Here is a 24010-nt window from a genome sequence, read left to right on the forward strand (position 1 = left end):
TGTGTTACTCATTGTAACTATCTGAGCCTGTCAGTGTGAAAAAAATGCACGTTTATAGGGCGAATTTTGACAGGAGCCCCTTGCCCGGTTACCTCAATAATTGTATTATCCATCACTCACATATGCAGAAAAACATATGAAAACTGGGCCCAGGTTGAAAAAAAAAACGAAGTTGCCCTTTAATTCTCGTGCCCACATGTTTCACTGAAGCTCTGTAGCCTGTGGGTCTGACCTGGACTACCGTGGCCAGCTGTGGCCAGCTGCGGTCACTGTCACAGGAATTATTGCAGCGTTTCATTTTCGTGGTGTCCGCGCGTCTGTTTTTTTTTCCCTCACTAGTTCTTGTTTTCATATAACATTCATTTAGGCTACATGCAGACCGTAGGTAAGCGAGGGAGTGTGAAAGAGAAAGCACAAAAGAGAAACGCCAGATTCACAAAAATTTTTTGGAAGGGACAGACTGGACTTTTACTTTGTCAACAGGGACGTGTTTGATAAAAACTCTGAGCACAAGACTCACCTTCGTTTATAATTATTATGGAATTATAATGTGACAATCTCTCGTCTTCAAAAAGAAATCACTATAGACCGAATCGCCTTGTTGTTTACAATTACTTCCGGGTAGAAAACCAGCACGTAATTTAAATGAGAACAGAATAGTAACGAACGAGAGTTTAGCTAGGCTATATATCATATTTTTCACGCCCTATCACCGTTTAGACAAATCTGAGATGATTGAAGAAACATCACTATTTCTCTGTGTGTATTTTGTGTTGCTATGTGTTGTATTTATTCAGTTTGGGGGAATCACAGTGTCTGGGAAGCATCAGTGGCTGCAGGGACAGCGGTAGCTAAGCTAACGGCGGTAGCTAAGCTAACACCAGGACGTCAGCTGTTAAAACCCTCCTGTTGTCGGACACGACATGAAACTACTCCAGTTAGCTCAGTCATGTTGTAACTAAGATATCTGCTGGAAAAAAATATTTTTTCATGGAGCGTTTATTGAGTCACTGAGTTATTAAAGTTAAACAGATAGCTAACCGTTAGCCCGGCTAATCTATGATAACCATGACTAATTACAAAAATGTGCACACAGAAATAGTAATGTTTGTCGAATCATTGGTTTTATAAACTTTACAAACATCAGATTAGTCTAAACGGTGATATAGTGACATGAAAAATTAGATACCTAAACTCTCGTCCGTCACTATTGTTCTCATGCTGGTTTTCTACCCGGAAGTTGTTGTAAACAACAAGGCAATTCGTTCGATAGCTTATCTCCTGTTCAGCGGGTTGTTTCACGCAAGCAAAGCAGGTGTAAATGCAGAGCTCAGATTTGGGTCACTTCTAATAGAACATGTAAATAGACAGTCAAAAAAAATCGGATATAGGCAACAAATCGGAATTGGGCATCAAGGCCTCTAGTGTAAAGACAGCCTGTGAGTCTTAATTTTATAGCTTTTCCTCATAATATCCTGCATAATATCCTCTGAAGAAACGGTTTATGTAAGATGCTTTGTCTTTTTGGATTCAGACTCAGATGAATCACCCGTAGCAAGAGAGCGTACAGTGATCGTCCATGCCAACCCGCATCAACTCTCCCTCTGTCAGGAAGATCTCTCCATCAGTGGTCGCCTCCATCATACGCGGGACTCTGGCTGCCAGACAGATGATTTCCTTATAGCATGTATGTTTCTGAGAATGGACAAGCACATTTGGTTCTTTATTACGGTTCCTCTTTTCCATCTTTCAGGTGTATTTGAGGAGCTTTTCTAATTCCCTGCTAAATGATTGAGAAATGTTTGACTTTGGAGTTATTGCTACACTGATTTGTAAAATAATCTTTGGGTTTCCTTCCTGAAGAAACCTGCAATTGCTAAGTTTGTTAAAGGAGAATTCCGGTCATTTTTGACCCCTAAATCGTTGTCCTGATGGTCACCCAGTGTTGGTTGGACCAAAAAACGCGACTAAAATTGATGCAGGCAAACCGGAGTTACCATGGCTACCCGGCGCTAGGGATAGCGACAACGCTAACTCATGGGGGCAATGGGGAGCATACATCAGTCCGACTGCCCAAAAGTCCGACGGCTCATTTCTCCGACTACCCATTCTACAGTGTTAAGGTTAGGTTTAGGTTAGGGTTACTTAAGTCGGAGAAATGGGTAGTTGGACAGACGTCATGCGACCGGGGGCAATTCTTTCAACCACAACAAACACTCAGAAAACAATCAGATATCTCTGGTACATGACTGGAATCCTTAGAGACACCACTGAACTCATATAGTGTACAGTAGAAACAGTATAAACTTAAACGGTGGAGCAGTGCAGTGGTAATGTCCAAAATATCTCCGACTGTTTATTTTAGTAAAGAAATCATCACAACAAGGACAAAGTGTTAGTTTCTCTCTGTGATGGGATAGTAATGTCTTTCCAGGATGTTTCAGAGTTGGGCTATCTGAGGTGAGTGGCTACATGCAAAAACACAAAGTTTAGACTGTTTATACTCTACACTATATGAGTTCAGTGGTGTCTCTAAGGATTCCAGTCATGTACCAGAGATATCTGATTGTTTTCTGAGTGTTTGTTGTGGTTGAAAGAATTGCCCCCATGGGTTAGCGTTGTGGCTATCCCTAGCGCCGGGTAGCCATGGTAACTCCGGTTTGCCTGCATCAATTTTAGTCGCATTTTTTGCTCCAACCAACACTGGGTGACCATCAGGAAAACGATGATTTAGGGGTAAAAAAATGACCGGAATTCTCCTTTAACCTGATGCAGTCAATGAAGTAAACATCCACCTGAATTAAGAAAGCATCTCCCTGTCTTCCCTCTCTCTCTTTCTCTCTCCTGTCTCTCCATCTTCAGGTACAGCTGCTCCCTCCAGACGGCGTATCAGAGCTCAGCGCGGTCATCAGGGAATCCCGTCCTCTCTCTCCCATTCAACGGGAAACATCTCCTCCCTGGGCGACCAATCAGACGCCACGTACACCGGCGCCGCGGCGGCGCACGGCGGACGACTGCGCTCCCGTAGCCTCCCGCGAGAGGGCGGACGTCTGATGGACAGCGACGACGACGACGACGACGACGACAATTACGACGACGACGACGACGAAGACGACGAGGAGCTGTCGCCGTACGAGGTGGAGGACTTCATCCCGGCCGGCCCTAGTCCGAGGATGAAGATGATGATGATGAAGGACGAGGAGGAGAGCACGGACGACCAGGCGGCTCCCGAACCGCTGCAGCTGGGAAGCCTGAAGCGGCTGCAGCGCTCCGGGGACAGAGACCGAGGGGGGGGAGGAGGGGGAGGAGGAGGAGGGGGGAGTCCGGAGCACAGCTGGATGGAGAGGGGCCGCTCCCGTTTGCCCCGGAAAGCCGACATGGGCAGCTGCGAGATCTCCTCCAGCTCGGATACGTTCAGCAGCCCGATCCACTCGGTGTCGACGACGGGCGTCCTCGGCAGCCACGTGGACCACAAGGAGGACCACCAGTCGTCCAGCGGGAACTGGAGCGGCTCCAGCTCCACGTGTCCGTCCCAGACGTCCGAAACCATCCCCCCGCCCTCGTCCCCGCCGCTGACCGGCTCCTCCCACTGCGACTCGGAGCTGTCGCTCAACACTGTGCCCAACGCCATGGACGAGGGGTTTTCCCTCGATCCTTCTTCATACCACTCCGACCTCAGACCGCAGGGCCCGGGCCACCGCTCCAGCTCCTTCACGTCCTCGGCCACGGACCAGCTGGACGACGCCGGGGTCAGCACGGCCAGCGAGGGAGAGTGGACCTACCCTCCAGATCCAGACCAAGACCAGACTGACCCGGATCAAGACCCCGACCGGACCCAAAGCCTGAGTCAGAGCCGCGGCTTAGCCCAGGAGTACGGCTCCAAACAAGGTCTAGATGACCAAACCTGTTTTAGTGAAAACAAGACCAGCAGCACCGACAAGGAGCCCGGCTCTCTCTACCCGTCCGACGAGGGTTTCTACTCCTCCTCGGTGCACTTCGGGGAGTGCAACCAGAGTTACAGAGGTTACATGTACAACTATGCAGACCCGGGACCTGACTGTAGTCAATCCAACACTGTGGCAGCACCGCTATCGCACGGAGTTTACCCCCCGCCCTCGGCCGACTTCAGAGCCGGTACCATGACCATGACGCTGGGGAGAACCTGTCGTCCGCTGAGGAAACCGAAAGTCAAACCTCCGCCGCCCAAACGGACTTCCTCGCTGAAGGAGACCGGTAGTTGTGTCGACGTCGGGACGGACACGCAGGCGGATCAGGATCAACCAAAGACGGTCAGTCAACAAGAACTCACCTTGTCTTCCACAGATATTAAGCTGGAACTGGAGCTCGAGCTCGGAGGAGCACCGGAGCCGCTGCAGACTTCCTGTCTGGTGGCCGAGCCTCTGGGCAGCTGGGGACGGGGTCTGGGTGGAACCGTGGACATAGTAGAGCCCATGTCCTTCAGCTCCGCGGACACGCACTCGTTCAAGGACGAAGGCGCTGTGCAATCTGACTATGCAGACTTGTGGCTTCACAACACTGAGCTGAAGTCCAACAACAACGGTGAGTACACGTCTATGTCCAACTCGAGCACAGCCACAGGAACTACTGTCATGGAGTGTATGAAGTCACCAGACAGCTCTTCCTCCTCCACAGAAACCCAAACCCAGACCCTCGCCCCGGCTTCAGACACCAGGGCCACTAGTCCTCCTCTCCCGCCCGGAGACTTCAAACTCGGCTCGCCTGAGAAACTGGCCGGCCTGGCATCACCGTCAAGTGGCTACTCCAGCCAATCGGAGACCCCGACGTCAACCTTGCCTTCATCCTCGGCGGCGTTTTTCCCCGGACCTCTGTCTCCCTCGACCGGAAAGAGAAAGCCCAAAGTGCCAGAGAGGAAGTCTTCTCTCTCTTCCCTGCAGCACTTCCCCAGAGACGGAGTTTCCATTTCCTCCGGCTACAAGAGAGACCCGGACTTCCCGCCTCCGCCTTCTCAACTCGATCTCAACGTTCTTCACGGCGGCTACGTCAGACACACGCTATCCCACCGGACGCACCACATGCACACGCTCCACCACAGCAAACACAGAGTTGGAAATGTTCTAACCCCCGGAACAAAGCTGTTGCCGCCCGATGCTCCGAATCCCAACCTGCTGCCACCGAGTTCAAATTCTGTTCCAACGATCACGAGCACCCATTTCCCAGTGATAACTCCATCCGCTCTTCGTTCGGTGCAGCTCCATCCTGTCAGCCAATCTATAGAGAGCGCTACAACCGGCGCTGCTGCAGACCAGGAGGCTTCAAGTGGACAAGAGATCGCAGCAACGAGGCCCAAATGTCCCCCGAGCGGTTCTACTCTCGCTCCACCGCCCATTAGCACTCGGCCTCTCCCTCCTCGCCGGCCGCCACCCAGACCGCCGTGTCTAGACCACCACGCCGCCTCATCCCCCGAGCACTTGCAGCACTCGCAGCACTTGCAGCACTCGCACCACTTGCAGCACTCGCAGCACTCGCAGCACTCGCAGCACTCGCAGCACTCGCAACCACAGCCGCAGCCTCCCCCGGGCCGCCACCCCGATGGGCCGCCGTCGTACGAAAGCCTGTTGCTCCGACAGGACCGCTACGGACCGGGAACCTTCTGGGCCATGACGGCCTTCAGGGCCCGGATGGATCCGCTGGCGATGGCGGCGTCCGATCTCATCGAGGACAGTTCGCCGCTGCATCGGCCCGTGCCGCGCGCTCCCCACCCGTCGCCCGTGGATCTACACACGCACATCCACTCGCACACGGAGTTCAGAGGGCTCGCCGCGCACTCGAGTCACTCGCACTCTGAGTTCAGGGTTCTGGGGGAGCGCTCGTTCTCCCAGGATGACGACGACGACGAAGACGACGAGGAAGAAGAGGAAGAGCAGGTGAGCAGTGGTGGACAGTAACGGAGTACTTAAGTTAATTTCTAGGAAGGCTGAAAAGTAAGAGTAAGAGTTAGTTGGACAGTGCAGGTTCATTTGGTTACAGTTTTCACGCAAGAGTTAAATGATTGTTAATAAACATCTGCATTACTTAAAGGAGAACTCCGGTCATTTTTGACCCCTAAATCGTTGTCCTGATGGTCACCCGGTGTTGGGGGGAGCAAAAAACGCGACTAAAATTGATGCAGGCAAACCGGAGTTACACCATGGCTACCCGGCGCTAGCGATAGCCACAACGCTAAAGTATGGGGGTAATTTTTTCAACCACAACAAACACCCAAAAAACAATCAAATATCTCTGGTACATGACTCGAATCCTTACGACACACTACTGAACACTTTGTCCTTGTTGTGATGATTTCTTTACTAAAATAAACGGTGGAGCAGTGCAGTGGTAATGTCCAAAATATCTCCAACTGTTTATTGTTGTACAGAAATCATCACAACAATGAAAAAGTGTTAGTTTCTGTGGCGGGGAGAGCAGGCGCTCTGCGATCGAATAGTAATGTCTTCCCAGGATGCTCCAGAGTTGGGCTATCTGAGGTGAGTGATAACATGCAAAAACACAAAGTTTATACTGTTTATACCGGTTTATACTGTACAGTTTATGGGTTCAGTAGTGTGTCGTAAGGATTCGAGTCATGTACCATAGATATTTGATTGTTTTTGGGGTGTTTGTTGTGGTTGAAAAAATTGCCCCCATACTTAAGCGTTGTTGCTATCCCTAGCGCCAGGTAGCCATGGTAACTCCGGTTTGCCTGCATCAATTTTAGTCGCGTTTTTTGCTCCTCCCAACACCGGGTGACCATCAGGACAACAATTTAGGGGTCAAAAATGACCGAAGTTCTCCTTTAATTAAATAATTGTTATTTTTTATCAACGTTTGCCTGTAATCTCCTGTGGTACCACATAAATACAGCATTGAAATACAGCACTGAATTGTGGACAAAGTCATGTCCCCTCAGTGAGGGGGAGATAGAAAATGCCTTGCCTGATGTGTGTGTGGGGGGCTGGGGGTGTAAAACATGAAATATAGAGTAATTCATTGATGTGAAAAATAAGAAATGTACTCTTACTCTTACTTTTACTTAAAGTAAATTTAAAAGCATGTACTTTTGGATACTTAAGTACCTTTAAAAGCAAGTAGCCTACTTTTTTACTCTTACTCGAGTACCATGTTGACTGAGCTACTTTTACTTGTAACGGAGTAAATTTTGACCAGTAGTATTTGTACTCTTACTCAAGTACTGGGGTCAAGTATCTGTCCATCTCTGCAGGTGAGAGAGCCACCGAGGGCGGCTGCGTGTTCCAGAGGAGCCGTGATGAGATCGGACCACCCTCCCCCGCCGGCGTACGAGTTTGCAGGGGGCTTCCACTCAGACTCAGGGCCCTGGGCCAGTCCAGTCAAAGTGCCTGGTACCACAATGGAGACATCGCATCCTTACCTAATCAGCGATGCACGGAAAGGAGGACAGTTACAGTTCGAGCAGGAAGACGACGAGGAAGCGACATCAGGTGCTACCAGAAGTGCCCATCAGCAGCAGCATCAGGAGAGCAAAGACGACTCCACCACTCCCGACACAGAGGATTACTTCAGTAAAGGTAAGACTTTAAACTGATTTAAAGGGATACAGCAATTTTTTTTTTTCGTGTCTTGCCTCACTCCCGAGTCCATGACCAGCAGATAGACACCATCCTTTCGACTGTGCGTGCAGTAACAAGGGAGATACGGGCAGGGCTGGCGCACCGCTAATTAGCTTAGCTCAAACGCTGGAAGTGTATAGGTAGTGTTAGCCTGCCTCCTACCCGAGCCGAAATCAGCAGTCAGAAGCTGATTTAATTTTAGCTCTAAACTCTGTCTTTCACAAAATAAAACACACGTCGCCCTTTACATAGGAGAAAACCATGAGGATAGAATTTGTGCTTTTACTTTGAAATAGGAAGCTAACCTACCCTCGATGTAGCTAGCTTGAACCAAAATAAAGCGTCTTTGCTTGAACCCTCCGTTTTGACCTATCTCGTCCCGTTAGCGGCATTTGACCGCTCAAGATGCCTTACCGGAGAGTTTTGTCAGCTCTGAGACGAAGATCGGCCCGCCGGTTTCCGTTTAGAGTTGCTGAAGAGTTTCTCTGATGACTTTAGGTGGAGGCAGGCTAACACTACCCATACACTTCCAGTGTTTGAGCTAAGCTAATTAGCGACTTTAGGTGGAGGCAGGCTAACACTACCCATACACTTCCAGTGTTTGAGCTAAGCTAATTACGGCGATACGGTTCTATCTCCCTTGTTACTGCACGCACAGTCGAAAGGATGGTGTCTATCTGCTGGTCATGGACTCGGGAAGCACTCTCTGGTAAAAAAAAAAAAGTTGAAACACAAAAGTAGCGTGATATTTAGATCAAAAAAGAGCAAATAACTGCAAAAATAGCTGGCTAATGATGAAAATAAATAGAGAGAAAGGTTTAAATGATGGTTATTTCACCATTTGTGTACTGAATGATCAGACAACCAGATGACATGTTATAGGGATGTTGTGTACTTCAGATTCCACGCCCAGTGATAACTCACTCTCCCCTCTGACGGATGACACCAAAGTGGATGATGACATCATTCTCACATCCCCCAACAAGACCCGAACGACCGAGGACCTGTTTGCCATGATACACAGGTCAGTAAACGGTGTCTATGTACAGCAATACTTGTCAGGTTTTAGTGGGAATGCAGTTTTGTTTGTGTTGATGTTATTTTGTCTGTCCCTGTACCTTATCATTACGGTTGCAAAATTCTGGGAATTTTCAAAGTTGAAAACTTCCCATGGGAATTAACGGGAATATATGGGAATAAACTGGAATAAATCCGAAATTTACAAAATTGGAAGGTTGGCCCATGGGAAGGGGGAGTAATATTTTACTCAACATTCATGTTTTTGTTGTTCAATAAAATAATTGATTGTTCAGACAAGAATTAAAACTTGATAAAGTTCTACTGAAATGTCATGTTTTTTAATTGTATTATTTTGCATGGATGTCTGCTTATGACAAAAGAAAATATTTACATTTATGTTTACATATGATACAGTTTGTTTAAATTACCCCCAATTTCCAGTTAATTCCCATAAATTCCCATAATTCCCATGGGAAGTTTCCAATTTGGAATATTTCCAAAATTCCCCAGCTTAACTTCCCATGGAAAGTTTCTGGAAATTGTCTGCCCCTTTGCAACCCTAGATATGATACAGTTTGTTTAAATTACCCCCAATTTCCAGTTAATTCCCATACATTCCCAATAATTCCCATAAATTCCCATAATTCCCATGGGAAGTTTCCAATTTGGAATATTTCCAGAATTCCCCAGTTTAACTTCCCATGGAAAGTTTCTGGAAATGTTCCGCCCCTTTGCAACCCTAGATATGATACAGTTTGTTTAAATTACCCCCAATTTCCAGTTAATTCCCATAAATTCTCAATGATTCCCATGAATTCCCAATGATTCAGAGAAATTCCCATGGGAAATTTCCAATTTGGAATATTTCCAAAATTCCCCAGCTTAATTTCCCATGGAAAGTTTCTGGAAATTTACTGGAAAATGTCCACCCCTTTGCAACACTAGATATGATACAGTTTGTTTAAATTACCCCCAATTTCCAGTTAATTCCCAGAAATTCCCATGGGAAGTTTCCAATTTGGAATATTTCCAAAATTCCCCAGTTGAACTTCCCATGGAAAGTTTCTGGAAATTTACTGGAAATTTTCCGCCCCTTTGCAACTCTAGATATGATACCGTTTGTTTAAATTCCCCCCAATTTCCAGTTAATTCCCATAAATTCCCATGGGAAGTTTCCAATTTGGAATATTTCCAATATTCCCCAGCTGAACTTCCCATGGAAAGTTTCTGGAAATTTTCCGCCCCTTTGCAACCCTAGATATGATACAGTTTGTTTAAATTACCCCCAATTTCCAGTTAATTCCCAATAATTCCCAGAAATTCCCATAATTCTCATGGGAAATTTCTGGAAATTTTCCACCCCTTTGCAACTCTACTTATCATACATTGTCTAAGTGCCACATTGTGCTTTCCCCTCTCAGATCCAAAAGGAAGGTCCTGGGCCGTAAAGACTCGGGGGACATGAATGTGAAGTCTCGTCTCTGTCCTGCAGCCGTAACCGCTTGCAACGTCCCAACCGTCATCATCCCGCCCGCTCCTCCTCTCAACATCCCGGCCACCTTAACCACCACCGCCGCCGCCGCCGCCGCTGCTGCCGGCTCACAGCGAGCCCCCGTGCCGATCTACCGCAGCGCCAAGAAGTCCACCACTTCCAACGAGGAGTTTAAACTGCTGCTGCTGAAGAAAGGCAGCCGGTCCGACTCCAGCTACCGCATGTCGGCCACGGAGATCCTGAAGAGCCCCATCACCCCGAAGCTCCCCGGAGAGTCCCTTCCCGAGGGGGCTTTCCGGGTGTTCGAGGAGCCTCCGTCGGCGTTCCAAGAACCGCCCATTCCCTCCAGCCTGGACCCGATCCAGATCCCAGGCCTTTTCCCCCGGGCCAACGCAGAGAGCTTCACTCCCAAAACCCTTCCCATGTCGGCCGCGTCTCGTCAGGGCCGCTCCCGCATCCCGCCCGTGGCCAACAGCAGCCGCTACAGCACACGCAGCCGCCTCTACACGGCGCCCATGCAAGCCATTTCAGAAGGGGAGACGGAGAATTCGGATGGGAGTCCCCATGACGACAGATCGTCCTAAAACCGCCCGCTGAGAGACCCCCTCTACTCTTCTAATCTTGGATAGGTGTGTCGACAAGACCAATAGTGAAATTCTTGCAACACACAAAATCTACAAGAAGTCCTACAAGAAGAAAAACAAGAAAAAAGAAAAACTAGGTGAACTTTTTGGATTATGGTTCGATTTGAGGGTGTCAGACTGTCAGAGTGTTGTGAGATACTGAATCATAAATGGATAAAAGGATTATGAGGAGAACTTTGAAGATTTATCTAAATACTGTATTATGAAAAGAATAGCTCCCAAAATTAAAAGAGCAAAGACTTATTAAAAGACCTATTTTGATTGAACTGTCTTTTTAAAAACAAAAACAAAAAATGCCAAAAAAAACAAACACAAACAAAACGAACAAAAAAAAAAAAACAGTCCCAAATGTTTGGTTAATAATGATAAATGATAAGAAAAGAAAGAAATTTTGTGGAATACGGACAATGTGCGTGTGCATGACCGAGCACATGCAACATCCACTCATATTTCTACTCCTTGTGTTTTGAATGGTGTGTGTGCGTGTGTGTGTGTGTGTGTGTGTGTGTCACTGAGGAGCTGCTTTCTTATTAAAATTTTAAAATTCTTATGAAATTTAATATTCTTTGAACTTTTGGTGCCCAAAAGCATCGGCCTGAATTCCCAGAGTCCATAATCAAATATTCCTGCCAACAACCCAAGAAGTTGTTTCGTTGTGAAAGTTACTAACAACATCTCGACAACACAGCACCGACTTATTTATTCTAGTTCCATCTGCAGACCTGGCATAGAGAGTATATCTATCACACAGAGCCAATCATATATTTCTTCACATAAATTATATCCAAAAAGAAAACATGATGCATGTATTTTTGTAAAATTGTGCCACAGAACATGATGATAAAGTTTCACCATGTTGCATGACGACCCTCTATGGAAACATCCCCTGGATCCCTGGTTTCTGTTGACATTTTTGTGGTTCCTTTTGTATTATATAAGAAAAATTAAATTAAATCTTTCACTGTGAAAGGTTTTTAGTTTAGACATTTGTACCACAATTTCAGTGATCTATTCTAAAATTGAATTGTCTTGGGATTCGAGTGTGTAACAACAAGGAGCAAGGGCTTGCACCTATAGACGGGGGCCTATTTCTCAAAGATACCGGCTAATTTTTGGACAATCGCACAGTGGCCTTTTCTCTACTAGAGGTGGTTTTAAGCAGAGCGTCGTCTACACATCTCTGCACATACATACGCATGGACTTATTACTTGTGCCATGTTCCACCAGAATTCAATCACATGCTTATTTAAATCCACCCTTGACATGATCTAGTATGACTGAATAATGCTTTTCCACCTATAGTGGCCAGTCTCGATGTGCTGACTTGAAGTGGGGGAAGGTGCATTTCAACGCAGTTTTAAAACGATACCATTGAGTGCAGACGGTGAAAATGCTTTAGAAGGTTCTCAATCGGTTTGACTATAGAGGTGAATTTGGAAAAAAAAAAAAAAAAAAAATTTCCAAGCACTAACCTCGTTTTTGCACTTGATGATTCAAGAATATTCCTTGAAAAGAAAATATATCTTATAAATGAAATTGCATAATGTATATTTGTACTGAATATTAAAAAAAGAAGAAAAAAAGTCTTAAATATCTATATAAAAAAACAACAAGCAGAAATTTTATAGGGAATCAACTCGAGTGTAGCAAAGAAGAACAGGTTTCACTGACATCATCATCATCACACATGAATCTTAACAATGAACACTGTTCTCCTCTCCTCGTTGCCTCTCCTTCATTTTGCACTGACCCAGTAGCATTAGACAGGTGAAAGCTCAACCCAGTGGCCGCTGCACGACGCCCAAATGTCTTATAGCCTCCTCTAACTCTTTCACTAACGACGACAGAGAGGCGTATAGTATAGTACAGCACCCAGGGCCGTTGCTAGGAATTCTGGGGCCTCTGAAAGAATACTAAAGTGGGCCCCTCCCCCTGACTTTTCCACTTTTTTTCTTAGACTACGTACGTATGTATTATCATTTTTTATTTAGCCTTCTTTGTTTTGATGCTAATGCAGCATTACACTGCAAAAACTCAAGTATCTTAGCAAGAATATTTGTCTTATTTCTAGTCAAAATGTCATTTCTAGTCAAAACAAATCTCATTCTACTTAAAATAAGACTCATCATATTAAAAGTAGCTTGTTTTTAGACACGTTTTTACTTCTTTCAAGCTGATTTTCACTTGGAATAAGTAGAAAAAATCTGATAGTGGAGCAAGTTTTTCTTCCTTATTACAAGCACAAAAAACTTACTTTCACTGGCAGATTTTTCTATTTATTGTGAATTTAAGTGAAAATTATCTAAAAACAAGTTAATTTTTAGGTAATGAGTCTTATTTTAAGTGGAAAGAGATTAGTTTTGACTAGAAATGAGACATTTGGACAAGAAATAAGACAAATATTCTTGGAAAGATGTTGAGTTTTTACAGTGTACTATGAGTATCAGTCAGGGTCTTACGCAGAATAAATCAGTCATACAAAGATTAGACTACTGGGGGTTTTTTATGGGCCCCACTGGGCGCTGGGCCCCTAGAGTTATCATCACCTTTCTCCCCTATACAACGGCCCTGACAGCACCACCGAGTCTATAACAGCCTTTTATCTATCCAACACCGCGGGTTTAGAGTACGGCGCCGTCAAAAAACCTCTCTCATTTCCTTCCAATAAATATTACACATGTATAGTATTGAGTGTGTTCCAGAAGCAGAGCATCGTCAGTGGAAAAGCTTGAACTCTCACCTGCCTACAGTACCACAGCAAACACAACAACACACAACAACACATATACTTCTTACTGTAACATCCAGAGACCGTACTTCAATATAAAAACCATTCACTGTATTCTGTGAATACCTCAGCAAGCATATTACTGTTTTATTGTAAATGCGATTAGATAGATAGATAGATAGATAGATAGATAGATAGATAGATAGATAGATAGATAGATAGATAGATAGATAGATAGATAGATAGATAGATAGATAGATAGATAGATTAAAAACACAACTGTTTGATACTCAGCGAATCTAATTTGCAGAACTGACACTGTGTAAGATGGAGAGAGTACAAAGCTGTGAACTGATTCTAAGAATTTTACATCCATCGAACCCATGTTGCTGAAGCGCACTTGTTCCTGCTCATTGTTTTATTTGTTGTGTTTTCTATCGCATGCAATAAGTAACGAAGAAAAAAAAAGAAGAAAAGAAAAGAAAAGAAAAGAAAAGGATACCACCATATCATTATTTTTATCTGAGGGATGTCTCCATAAACCACGAGAAAAAGATTTTGTATTTTCCATTCAAATGTCAAGTTCAATAGTGTGTTGTATAGATGTACAAACTGTCTGGCTAATTCTGTTCTGTATAGTTGTGATCACAAACAGGGGTTTATCTTGTACTGTATATCTTACTCACTGGACAATCATACGTAACAGAGACTGTAAAGAAAATGATATCGAATCTGTCGGGCGGGAGGGAGGGAGGGAGAATCCAAACACTTTTGGTGCCGAGCGGTCCTAGTCTTGCTGGAGCTGTGGAGGTTTGGGAATATATGACAGAAATATTGAGTTTTAGCCTAATGTGCATATCCAGACAAGCAGTTTTTGGATAAAACGTATTATTACAAAAAAAAAATGAAGGAAAAAAAAACATGGAAATGGAAAAATATCCATTCATAGTCCCCAAAAACTAGTTTAATCTGGTCAGACAGTCATTGACTTTACTTTTGACTTTCTTTAATCCCACAAAACATTATTATGAACTACTAAAATAAGCAAATCTGTAGACTTGATGCAGTATTATATGACAAATGGGAGAGAGAAAAAAAAGCGATGTGACTGTGAAACGCCATTTCAAGTTGAAAAACTGAACTATTTAACAATTTGTTTAGTGTGAGTTTTTCCGTACTGTAAGCCTACCGATCGAGGTACCTAAAGACTGTTTCCTTTAGTTGTGAAAGCAGTGGACATATGATTGACTGAAACTATGTGATTAGGAAGAGAAACTGTGGTTGCCATGCAAACTCTAGTTTAACACTTATTTAGTCCTCAGCAGCTTTGGGAATAAAACTTAAAGAATCTACAACCTTAATACAGACGTAGATTCTTCTTTCCCAAACTGTTTTCCAATGTCTGCACACGATTTTGCCCTAAAAGGGAAGTGTGACAACAACCACTTGATATTTTTTTTCAAGGGTGTACAGTATGGAATAACACTAAACACACTTTAAAATATGTACCAGAGAACCGAAAAAAAAAAAAAAAATACAGATGTTGAAGAAAAAGTGTAACTATTTAAAAAAAGAGCTCCATGTTTAAAACTAGCTAGGACTTAACAGTTTTGAATCACTTTTGTATTTTTGTATAAACCTGTAAATAAGTTTTTAAAGAAAAAAATCTTGCAAAGTCTTTCTTTTGTAAAATAAACCAATAAAAGAATAAAAACAAAAAAGTTTTTTTTTTTTCAAAGTTTACATGATTATTTCCAAGCCTTTGTATATTTTGGAGCTGTGCAACACCTTCAGTCTTGTATTTATTTATTTTTTGGGGGGGGATTACAACATTGTGAAAATTCCATTATTCTATATCTAATTCATTTTAACAGCTCATCAGGCTGCTTAGTAACTGTGCATAGAAAAAAAAGCCAATAAATGTGATTGCATTGAAACAGAAAGCCTTTTGTGTGACACTTCCTTTTCCCTTCCCATCAGGACCGAGTGCAACGACGAAATCTATCCACTAGATGGCGATGTATTCATGTTGACCACAGTCAGTAATATAAGTGTTCACCATTCATAACAAGGCATTAGGCTGGACTGGTAAGAAGAATAAGTGAGGACCTAGAACTGGTAAAACCACTGAAAAGATAAATAAAAAGTCTTAACTGTGTAAAATCTCCATGAACACAGTGTTGAAACGGTTTTAATGCTAATTACATATAATAGAAATCAGAGACCATCTGTAAGACTTGCTTCAGTTTACTGGTCCAGAAATTAGCTTTTAGCATGCATCCAACCACAACCACATTCATCAAAAAATTACTGTTATTAATTTTTAATAAAAATAAACTGTATTGAAGCCCCGAAATGCGAAATTGTCCCGAAAAAAATTAAATAAGTCTATATTACAAGCTTGTTTGTAGGGGAAGCTTCTCGAAGCTCCTCTTCCTGGTTGGTCCAAATTTGACGATTGATTGATTGATTTCGGGGCTTCAATACAAGACGGACATTACATACGAGCAGCATGGAGGTATTTGGATGTTTTTTGGTGTGTCTTTTTGTTACGAAGACAGTTGGTATCCATTTGCAACCGTTATATGGACATGCACTGCTACGCCGAGACCCCCTGTAACTCAGAGAAGCCACGGAGGACTCTGAAACTTCTCCCAGCCCTTAGTCCACATGAGGGTGAGTAGATAATGAGTGTGAACTATCCCTTTAATCATGAATAAGCTACAAGATGTTAATTTCGACTCAGATTTATCTTGAAGCACTTTTATTTTAACTGGTTTGTTTTGTTCTTGTTTATTTCATAACTGTTTTACACATCAAATATGTCGATTAAAAATGTGTTGGAGAAATAAATAATAAACCGTGGACTCCTCGACCCCAACGCTCTGTGATCCGACTCATCCCCTCAACAATGACTCCTTTAACACCGTCACTTTCCTTAAATAAGACGTCTCTGATCCTTTGACCCCCCCGACCCCTATTACCCCCCCCTATTACCCCCCCCCCCCCCCCCCCCCCCCACACACACACACACACGAAACCCACCAGCACTAACACACATTGAGCTCTTCATCAGGTTTCTTTCCCGTTCATCTTCTCTTTGTCGCCGCTTCGCTCCTTGTTTCCATCCCTTGTTGTAGGAATCCATTCAAAGGACCAGCGGTTTCTCAACCTGAGGGCCGGGGCCCCTGCAGAGGCCACAAGAAACCACCGAGGGGTCAGGAAATGATTAACACGACACAGGAGCAGAAATAAAACACAAACTTTTTTATGCTTCCCACTTACGACGGAGCATTAGGGCCACATTGAGAACTTTTTTTTTCACAAACTCAAAGAATAAAGTCATAATATTACAAGAATAAAGTTGTAATTTCTACGAGAATAAATTATAATTTTACGAGAAAAAAGGAAAAAGTCGTAATTGTAATTGTATTGTAAGTGGATACGATGCTGTTCTGGTTCTTTCTGTGGATTAGGTGCATTTTCTTGCATCTTCTTTTCAAAGTCCTGATACTGACGACAATGTGGTGCCATGTTTGTGAAACCTACACTGAAGAACAACTTCACAAAATGCTCATTTACAGGGATAGTTCAACATTTTGGCTAATTGGCCCATTGCCATAATCCCTATAGTCATAGCAGTAGGTTTGTTACCTTCAATTGTCGGTGCAAGTTATTTTTTAGAACGGCGGAGCAGAGCCGTGAGCTGCTCAGAGCTACGCTACGGAGGCTCATGGGATTTCTTGGTTTCCCTCATCAAACTCATCAAATACACAATCCAACAACTCCACAACGCTCTGGTGGACAAGTTGTGACCTGCACATTCACCACGCTATGAGATAATAACACAACGTTACCACACAGAGTTGTTTTAGAGGGAAATTCATGCAAAACCACTGATGCACGTTGCCTTCAGGGACAGTTTTTCATCAACAGTCTCTGTATTTCCCTCTAAAACAACTCTGTCTGGTAACGTTGTGTTATTATCTCATAGCGTGGTGAATGTGCAGGTCACAACTTGTCCACCAGAGCGTTGTGGAGTTGTTGGATTGTGTATTTGATGAGTTTGATGAGGGAAACGCCGTTCTAAAAAATAGCTTGCACCGACAATTAAAGGTAACGAACCTGCTGATGGGCCAATTTGCCAAAAATGTTGAACTATCCCTTTAACAACTTTCCAACTCTAAAACAACAGGTTAAAATATTATGACTTCATTCTCGAAGTCTGTGAAAAAATGTTTTCTATACTCTGTTGTACCCACTCCTCTAAACTTTACTTCACTAGAGGAGTTTTCCTCCTCTGGCCTCCGATAATAATAAAACAGGAATAAATGAATGAGGTCATGAACAAATATCCAACACATCCTTTGTTTTAAGAGGTGACAGCCTGAAGCTGCTGCGTCAAACACTACCATGATGTAAACAAATGTTTAATTGTGTGAATGCATATCAAACATTTTAACAAACATTTGTTGTTGAACTTACAGTAAAAAGTCGTATAATATATTTACACATGTATAACGCTGCGGGTCGATAAGAATGATGATGACAAGGCAATAATAAAAAATATACATGGTTGATTATTGTGCAGTCCCTCTATGTCGCACGTAAAACGCTAAAACGATGTCAAACATGATCTAAGAAACATAAATCTACTTAAAAACCTGAGTTTCACATTAAAGCAAGATGGTTTCAAGTATCGACTCGTCACCGCTACAGGAGAGACGCAGCTGCAACACACACCGGCTGCTTCCAACACGCTTCTGAAATGTTCAGAAAACCAGTAACTCTGCCACCGAGAACAGATCAAAACGACTCGGACATGTCGTCGTCGTCGTCCCGTCCTGTTATGGAAGTACATTTGTGTCTTTATTATTCAATCAAAAACAAAGTTGATTTAAACAAAAAAGACATTTTCAATCAAAAAAAAAAAGTGTTTGAATGCAAAAAATATGTTTGAGACTCAAAAAGTTGCATTTGAACCCTTTTTTTCTTTGATCGAAAAGGTGAGTTATTTTTTGATTGAAAATATTTTTTGGGATTAAAGTAATATTTTTGTATTTGGGCCACATTATGGGAAGGATATTTGTGTCTTTATTATACAATCAAAAAAAAAAAGTTGATTGAAACAAAAAAGATATTTTCAATCAAATAAAAAGTCACTTCAATCAAAAAAAAAAAGTTTTTCAATGCAAAAAAATATTTGAGACCCAAAAAATTTTGTTCAAACCCTTTTTTTCTTTGGTTGAAGTGAGTTTTTATTTGATTGAAAATATATTTTTTTGTTTAAATCAACTTTTTTTGATCGAATATTAAAGACACAAATTTACCTCCATATCCTGTAAGTGGTTATTTGATGGTGCACGCAAACACACACACACAAAAACTATTTCAGGCAGAAACAAACAAACAGAAATCGATTACACTTTACGCTCGATACAGGTTGATACACTCTGAAACAGTAGAAAATGATACTTTTTAAAAAAAAAACAAGCTTTTGGCTTCACTTTATACAAAACAGCTTCGTCTCTCTCTGTACAGCACTCAAACGTGACAGTTCACGAGCTTTTCTTTTATTATAATGTCAAAACACTTACAGTATTCCAGTCATTGTGTGTGTGTGTGTGTGTGTGTGTGTGTGTGTGTGTGTGTGTGTGTGTGTGTGTGTGTGTGTGTGTGTGTGTGTGAGCAGAATACAATCATGGAGCCTCATCGTTGCTCGAGCTGAAACCGTCCAGCTCGAATGTCTTCATTGAAACCAGAGACAAAGAAAAGAAAAGAGAAGAAAGAGAGAGAGAGAGAAACTCTTCAGTCACTCGTTTTTCTAAAAATCTGCAGAGTCACAACTGATGAGAAGTAAAAATATTCACTGATTTATGATCTGAACTTCTTCTTCTTCTTCTTCTTCTTCTTCTTCTTCTTCTTGGTGATGACGCCCATGATTCACTGGCTTCCACTGACAGTCGGTAACCGTTGGTAACCGTTGGTAACCGTTGGTGACAGTCTGTAATCGTCTGTAACCGTCGGTAACAGATGCAGTCACTCAGAAACTTTATTGCATTGTTAGAGACGATGCAGTGATGCGTTCACTGTCCGTACCTGAACTAACTAACTTCATCCAATCATTGTGTGTGTGTGTGTGTAACTTAAAGGGATAGTTAAACATTTTGTCAAATTGACCCATTGCCATAATCCCTATAGTCATAGCAGTAGGTTCGTTACCTTTAATTGTCGGTGCAAGCTATTTTTAGAACGGCGGAGCAGAGCCGTGAGCTGCTCAGAGCTACAATGGGATTTCTTGGTTTCCCTCATCAAACTCATCAAATACACAATCCAACAACTCCACAACGCTCTGGTGGACAAGTTGTGAGCTGCACATTCACCACACTATGAGATAATAACACAACGTTACCACACAGAGTTGTTTTAGAGGGAAATTCATGCAAAACCGCTGATGCGCGTTGCCTTCAGGGACAGTTTTTCATCAACAGTCTCTGTATTTCCCTCTAAAACAACTCTGTGTGGTAACGTTGTGTTATTATCTCATAGTGTGGTGAATGTGCAGCTCACAACTTGTCCACCAGAGCGTTGTGGAGTTGTTGGATTGTGTATTTGATGAGTTTGATGAGTTTGAAACCAAGAAATCCCATAATGAGCCTCCGTAGCGTAGCTCTGAGCAGCTCACGGCTCTGCTCCGCCGTGCTAAAAACAGCTTGCACCGACAATTAAAGGTAACAAACCTACTGCTATGACTATAGGGATTATGGCAATGGGCCGATTTGCCAAAATGTTGAACTATCCCTTTAATGAATTCTTTATGGTAATTACGGCCTCTGAACAAACTCCAACATGAACCTAAACCGAACATCTGATGCTACTTTAAACACGAGGAACCCATAAACTGTGAATCTGTTGCTATGGCAGCGTAAACTGTCTGTTAATTAAAATACATGTTCAGCTCAGCACTGGGATGTCTACATTATAATACTGTATCTATTACATGTCTGTCCAAAGATCTGAGGTCAACGTTTCCAGGAGTAAAAAAAATCTGAGTCCAGCTGACGGGGGCTCGTCCCGTGTGTGTGTGTGTGTGTGTGTGTGTGTGTGCGTGTGTGTGTGAGGACGGAGCGTCTCTACTGTTTGGTCTGTTTCAGCTTCTCGATGTGGTGACAGAGTTTGAGCGCCGGGCCGAGCTTCAGTCCCATGTACTTCATGATGACGTCGCTGCGCAGCAACATCAGAGCTTTACCATCGATCTCCTGCACAGAGAGACAGAGAGAGAGATGTTATTAGGGCCACGGGGATTTTTTCCTACATAATATTTTTCATCTTCCGGACAAATTTCGATTCGCTACTTGAAATTATATATCAAAACTTGCGGTTTGATCAGGATTGGTGTGCTTATTACTTTCCTCAACAGAATACGAAAAATTTGCATTGAAGTCAATGGGACGGGCAAAAAAAAAAGAGCGAAAAAGAACAATCATTGGAGTTTTTCAAACGTCTACTGCTCAGGCATACCTTCACCTCGAGACTTCATTTGAACTTTAAACAGTAGACACAAGTCTTGTGTATTGGTGTATTACTCCACATTTCGATGGGTCATATAGTTTTTGATCAATCACTGTTCAATGACCATGATCATTTTTGGAGAAATTATGAGATTATAATGGGTGTGTATTGCACGGAATGTTCGTGTCAGAGTGTGTGACATCATCAGTCAGAGTGGGAGAAAGCTCCCAAAAAAATCCAGATTTGTTCTCTTTCCACACTCCTCCCGGACACAATTTACACTCTACACACATGATTTTTTCCAAATGTGTAGACAAACTTGTTCTGTCTCTCACCATGTGCTCAAAATATCTGAGAGACTTACAGAATTTGAATTATCAGCCTCTAAGTGCGGCCACGTCTGTCTCTGCTCCTCATTGACTCCAATACAAAGATTTTCTGAGAGAAGCAGAACGGATTCCTGTTTTAAAATCGCAAGTGTCTCCAAAATATTTACTGTAGAAACACCAAAATCACACCATACGTTCAGGAAGTCCTTACAGAGATGATGGTCTGTGTTTCGTTCTGATAGGAGTTACCGTTTTGTCAGAGTAAGCCCAAATGTGAGACCAGTGCAGAGGCAGAAAATCACTCTTTTTCTCCACGTTTCTGTCTGTCTCAGCCTGGGGGGCCCCTATCGTCATTGGCAACCGCCTCAAGTTGCCGTGGTAATCTGAACCACTTGACTTGAACAACTGTCGTGAGTCCTAAAAGCTCAGGGAGAGTTTCTTTGATGGGACAAACACAGCGAGTGAAACCAGAGGAGAACTCACGTGTTTCCTGAACAGCTCGACGTGAGGACCCAGAGTGTGAGGGTCGGCGTCCTGGACGAACCGGATGACGTCGTCCACCGACCAGGAGGAGGCATCGTTCCCTGAACCGTCCTTGTCCTGCTTCATGTGATCTGGACCCGTCGTCGAGCTTGCTGCTGCAGACACACACATGAATGAATGAATGGTTTATTTCGGTCACACAACACCAATATCAAAATCAACCATTTTGTGTGAACAATTTAGCCAGCACATATTATACACAATTGCAACTATACATTTCACACACACACAAAAAAGAAAATATCATACAGTGACTGAAAAGGGAATAGGATGAAGCCCGAGGCCTCTCCTTTACACTCTATGAAATTAGATTACCTAGAATATCAACAGTACAAAATAAAAAGATGAAAGTAACCATTACTGTATTTTATAATTTTTCATTATGTTACATTTCAAGGCTTTCCTAAAGGCCGTTTTTTTTTTTTTTTTTTTTTTTTTAACAATCTGGACCTTATTTCTAGCATAAAATACGATCATTTCCTCACCCAGATAACTTTGGTGTTATTACAAGTGGTTGTGATGAAATGAGCTCCAGCCGAGAGCCGCGTATATCCGTATAATGGAGTCTACAGGGCAGCAGAATGCAGCCTCTAAATAACACATTATCTGCAGAGAAACTCCTTCATTTCACCAATATTTAGTTCTGATAGGCTAGTGCTATTCCCCTCTGAGTCCGGGGTTAGCTGTTATCAACATCCGGGGTCTGTAGGTTGACCTACTGACCTCTGACCTGGATGATGTCATCTCTGAGCGCCGCGCGGCGCGGCTTGTTGCTACCGCTAATGCTACGGTTCGTTTCTGCGTGTTTCCGACTTGTCAGAACAAAATGAGCAGCTGGATGAAGTTCAGCTTCCACAGGCTTCCTCTCCTCAACCTGGACTCACTAAAGCTCCGGCTAGTTGAGATAAAAATGGACCCGAATGCCGAAGCAGAATGATTATTATCAGAATGAGCCGGGCGGCGCTCAGAGATGACATCATCCAGGTCAGAGGTCAGTAGGTCAACCTACAGACCCCGGATGTTGATAAAAGCTAACCCCGGACTCAGAGGGGAATAGCACTAGCCTATCAGAACTAAATATTGGTGAAATGAAGGAGTTTCTCTGCAGATAATGTGTTATTTAGAGGCTGCATTCTGCTGCCCTGTAGACTCCATTATACGGATATACGCGCCTCTCGGCTGGAGCTCATTTCATCACAACCACTTGTAATGACACCAAAGTTATCTGGGGGAGGAAATGATCGTGTTTTATGCTAGAAATAAGGTCCAGGTTGTAAAAAACAGCAATTACCCTTTAAAACTCAACAAAGAACGACATGTCTTCAACTCATTACTGAGCTTACACTGCAAAAACTCAAAATCTTTCCAAGAATATTTGTCTTGTTTCTTGTCAAAATGTCTCATTTCTAGTCAAAACTAATCTCTTTCCACTTAAAATAAGACTCATCTCATAAAAATGTACTTGTTTTTAGATCATTTTCACTCGTTTCAAACAAATGCTCACTTGAAATAAGTAGAAAAATCTGCCAGTGAAAACAAGTTTTTTGTGCTTGTAATAAGGAAGAAAAACTTGCTCCACTATCAGATTTTTCTACTTATTTCAAATGAAAATAGACTTGAAATAAGTAGTACCTGTCTAAAAACAAGCTACTTTTTATGTGATGAGTCTTATTTTAAGTATAATGAGATTAGTTTTGACTAGAAATTACATTTTGACTAGAAATAAGACAAATATTCTTGGTAAGATATTAGATTTTTTGCAGCGTATTCCACATTTGCACTCCCAAGACTGAAACACATTTGTATTTTATATATTAGTTCTCACTTTACACATTTCGAAAATCAATAACCCTCTTAAATTAGTTTCCTTTTCTTAATTCAAATAACTGAAGAAAACAAACTGGAAGGCTATTAGTCTTTACTCGAAAAATGATTTCCATTGTTTTTAGGAACACAATATCTGAAAATGACTCTGTGTGTGTGTGTGTGTGTGTGTGTGTGTGTGTGTGTGTGTGTGTGTGTGTGTGTGTGTGTGTGTGTGTGCTCGTACCCTCCACCACCCGTCGGTGTGTGCACATGGGGCTGAGTTCGGCCGGGTTGGAGCCGACCCTCCGGAGCGGCGGCGGCGTGTGTG

General features: G+C 43.0%; 2 protein-coding genes across 2 annotated transcripts in view; one reads left to right on the top strand and one right to left on the bottom strand.

The window, feature by feature from the left end:
• The window catches only part of nhsb (Nance-Horan syndrome b (congenital cataracts and dental anomalies)), a gene marked incomplete at both ends in the record, with an annotated part of 118661 nt that extends 107958 nt beyond the window's left edge, over positions 1-10703 (top strand). The window contains 5 exons of the mRNA XM_084001475.1: positions 1535-1687; positions 2863-5906; positions 7241-7565; positions 8508-8631; positions 10049-10703. Coding sequence (XP_083857601.1) covers positions 1535-1687; positions 2863-5906; positions 7241-7565; positions 8508-8631; positions 10049-10703 — 4301 coding nt within the window. The remainder of the gene's footprint in view (positions 1-1534; positions 1688-2862; positions 5907-7240; positions 7566-8507; positions 8632-10048) is intronic.
• A 9254-nt stretch (positions 10704-19957) lies between these two features.
• scml2 (Scm polycomb group protein like 2) overlaps positions 19958-24010 on the bottom strand; it is a 43453-nt gene continuing 39400 nt past the window's right edge. The window contains exons 10-12 of the mRNA XM_083996980.1: positions 23927-24010; positions 21817-21971; positions 19958-20751 (exon numbers count right to left, since the gene is read on the bottom strand). The exon at positions 23927-24010 is cut by the window's right edge and continues 156 nt beyond it. Coding sequence (XP_083853106.1) covers positions 20626-20751; positions 21817-21971; positions 23927-24010 — 365 coding nt within the window. The 3' untranslated portion in view covers positions 19958-20625. The remainder of the gene's footprint in view (positions 20752-21816; positions 21972-23926) is intronic.

The sequence above is a fragment of the Trachurus trachurus genome (genome assembly GCF_905171665.1).
Source record: "Trachurus trachurus genome assembly, chromosome: 3".
Taxonomy (NCBI): Eukaryota; Metazoa; Chordata; class Actinopteri; order Carangiformes; family Carangidae; genus Trachurus; species Trachurus trachurus.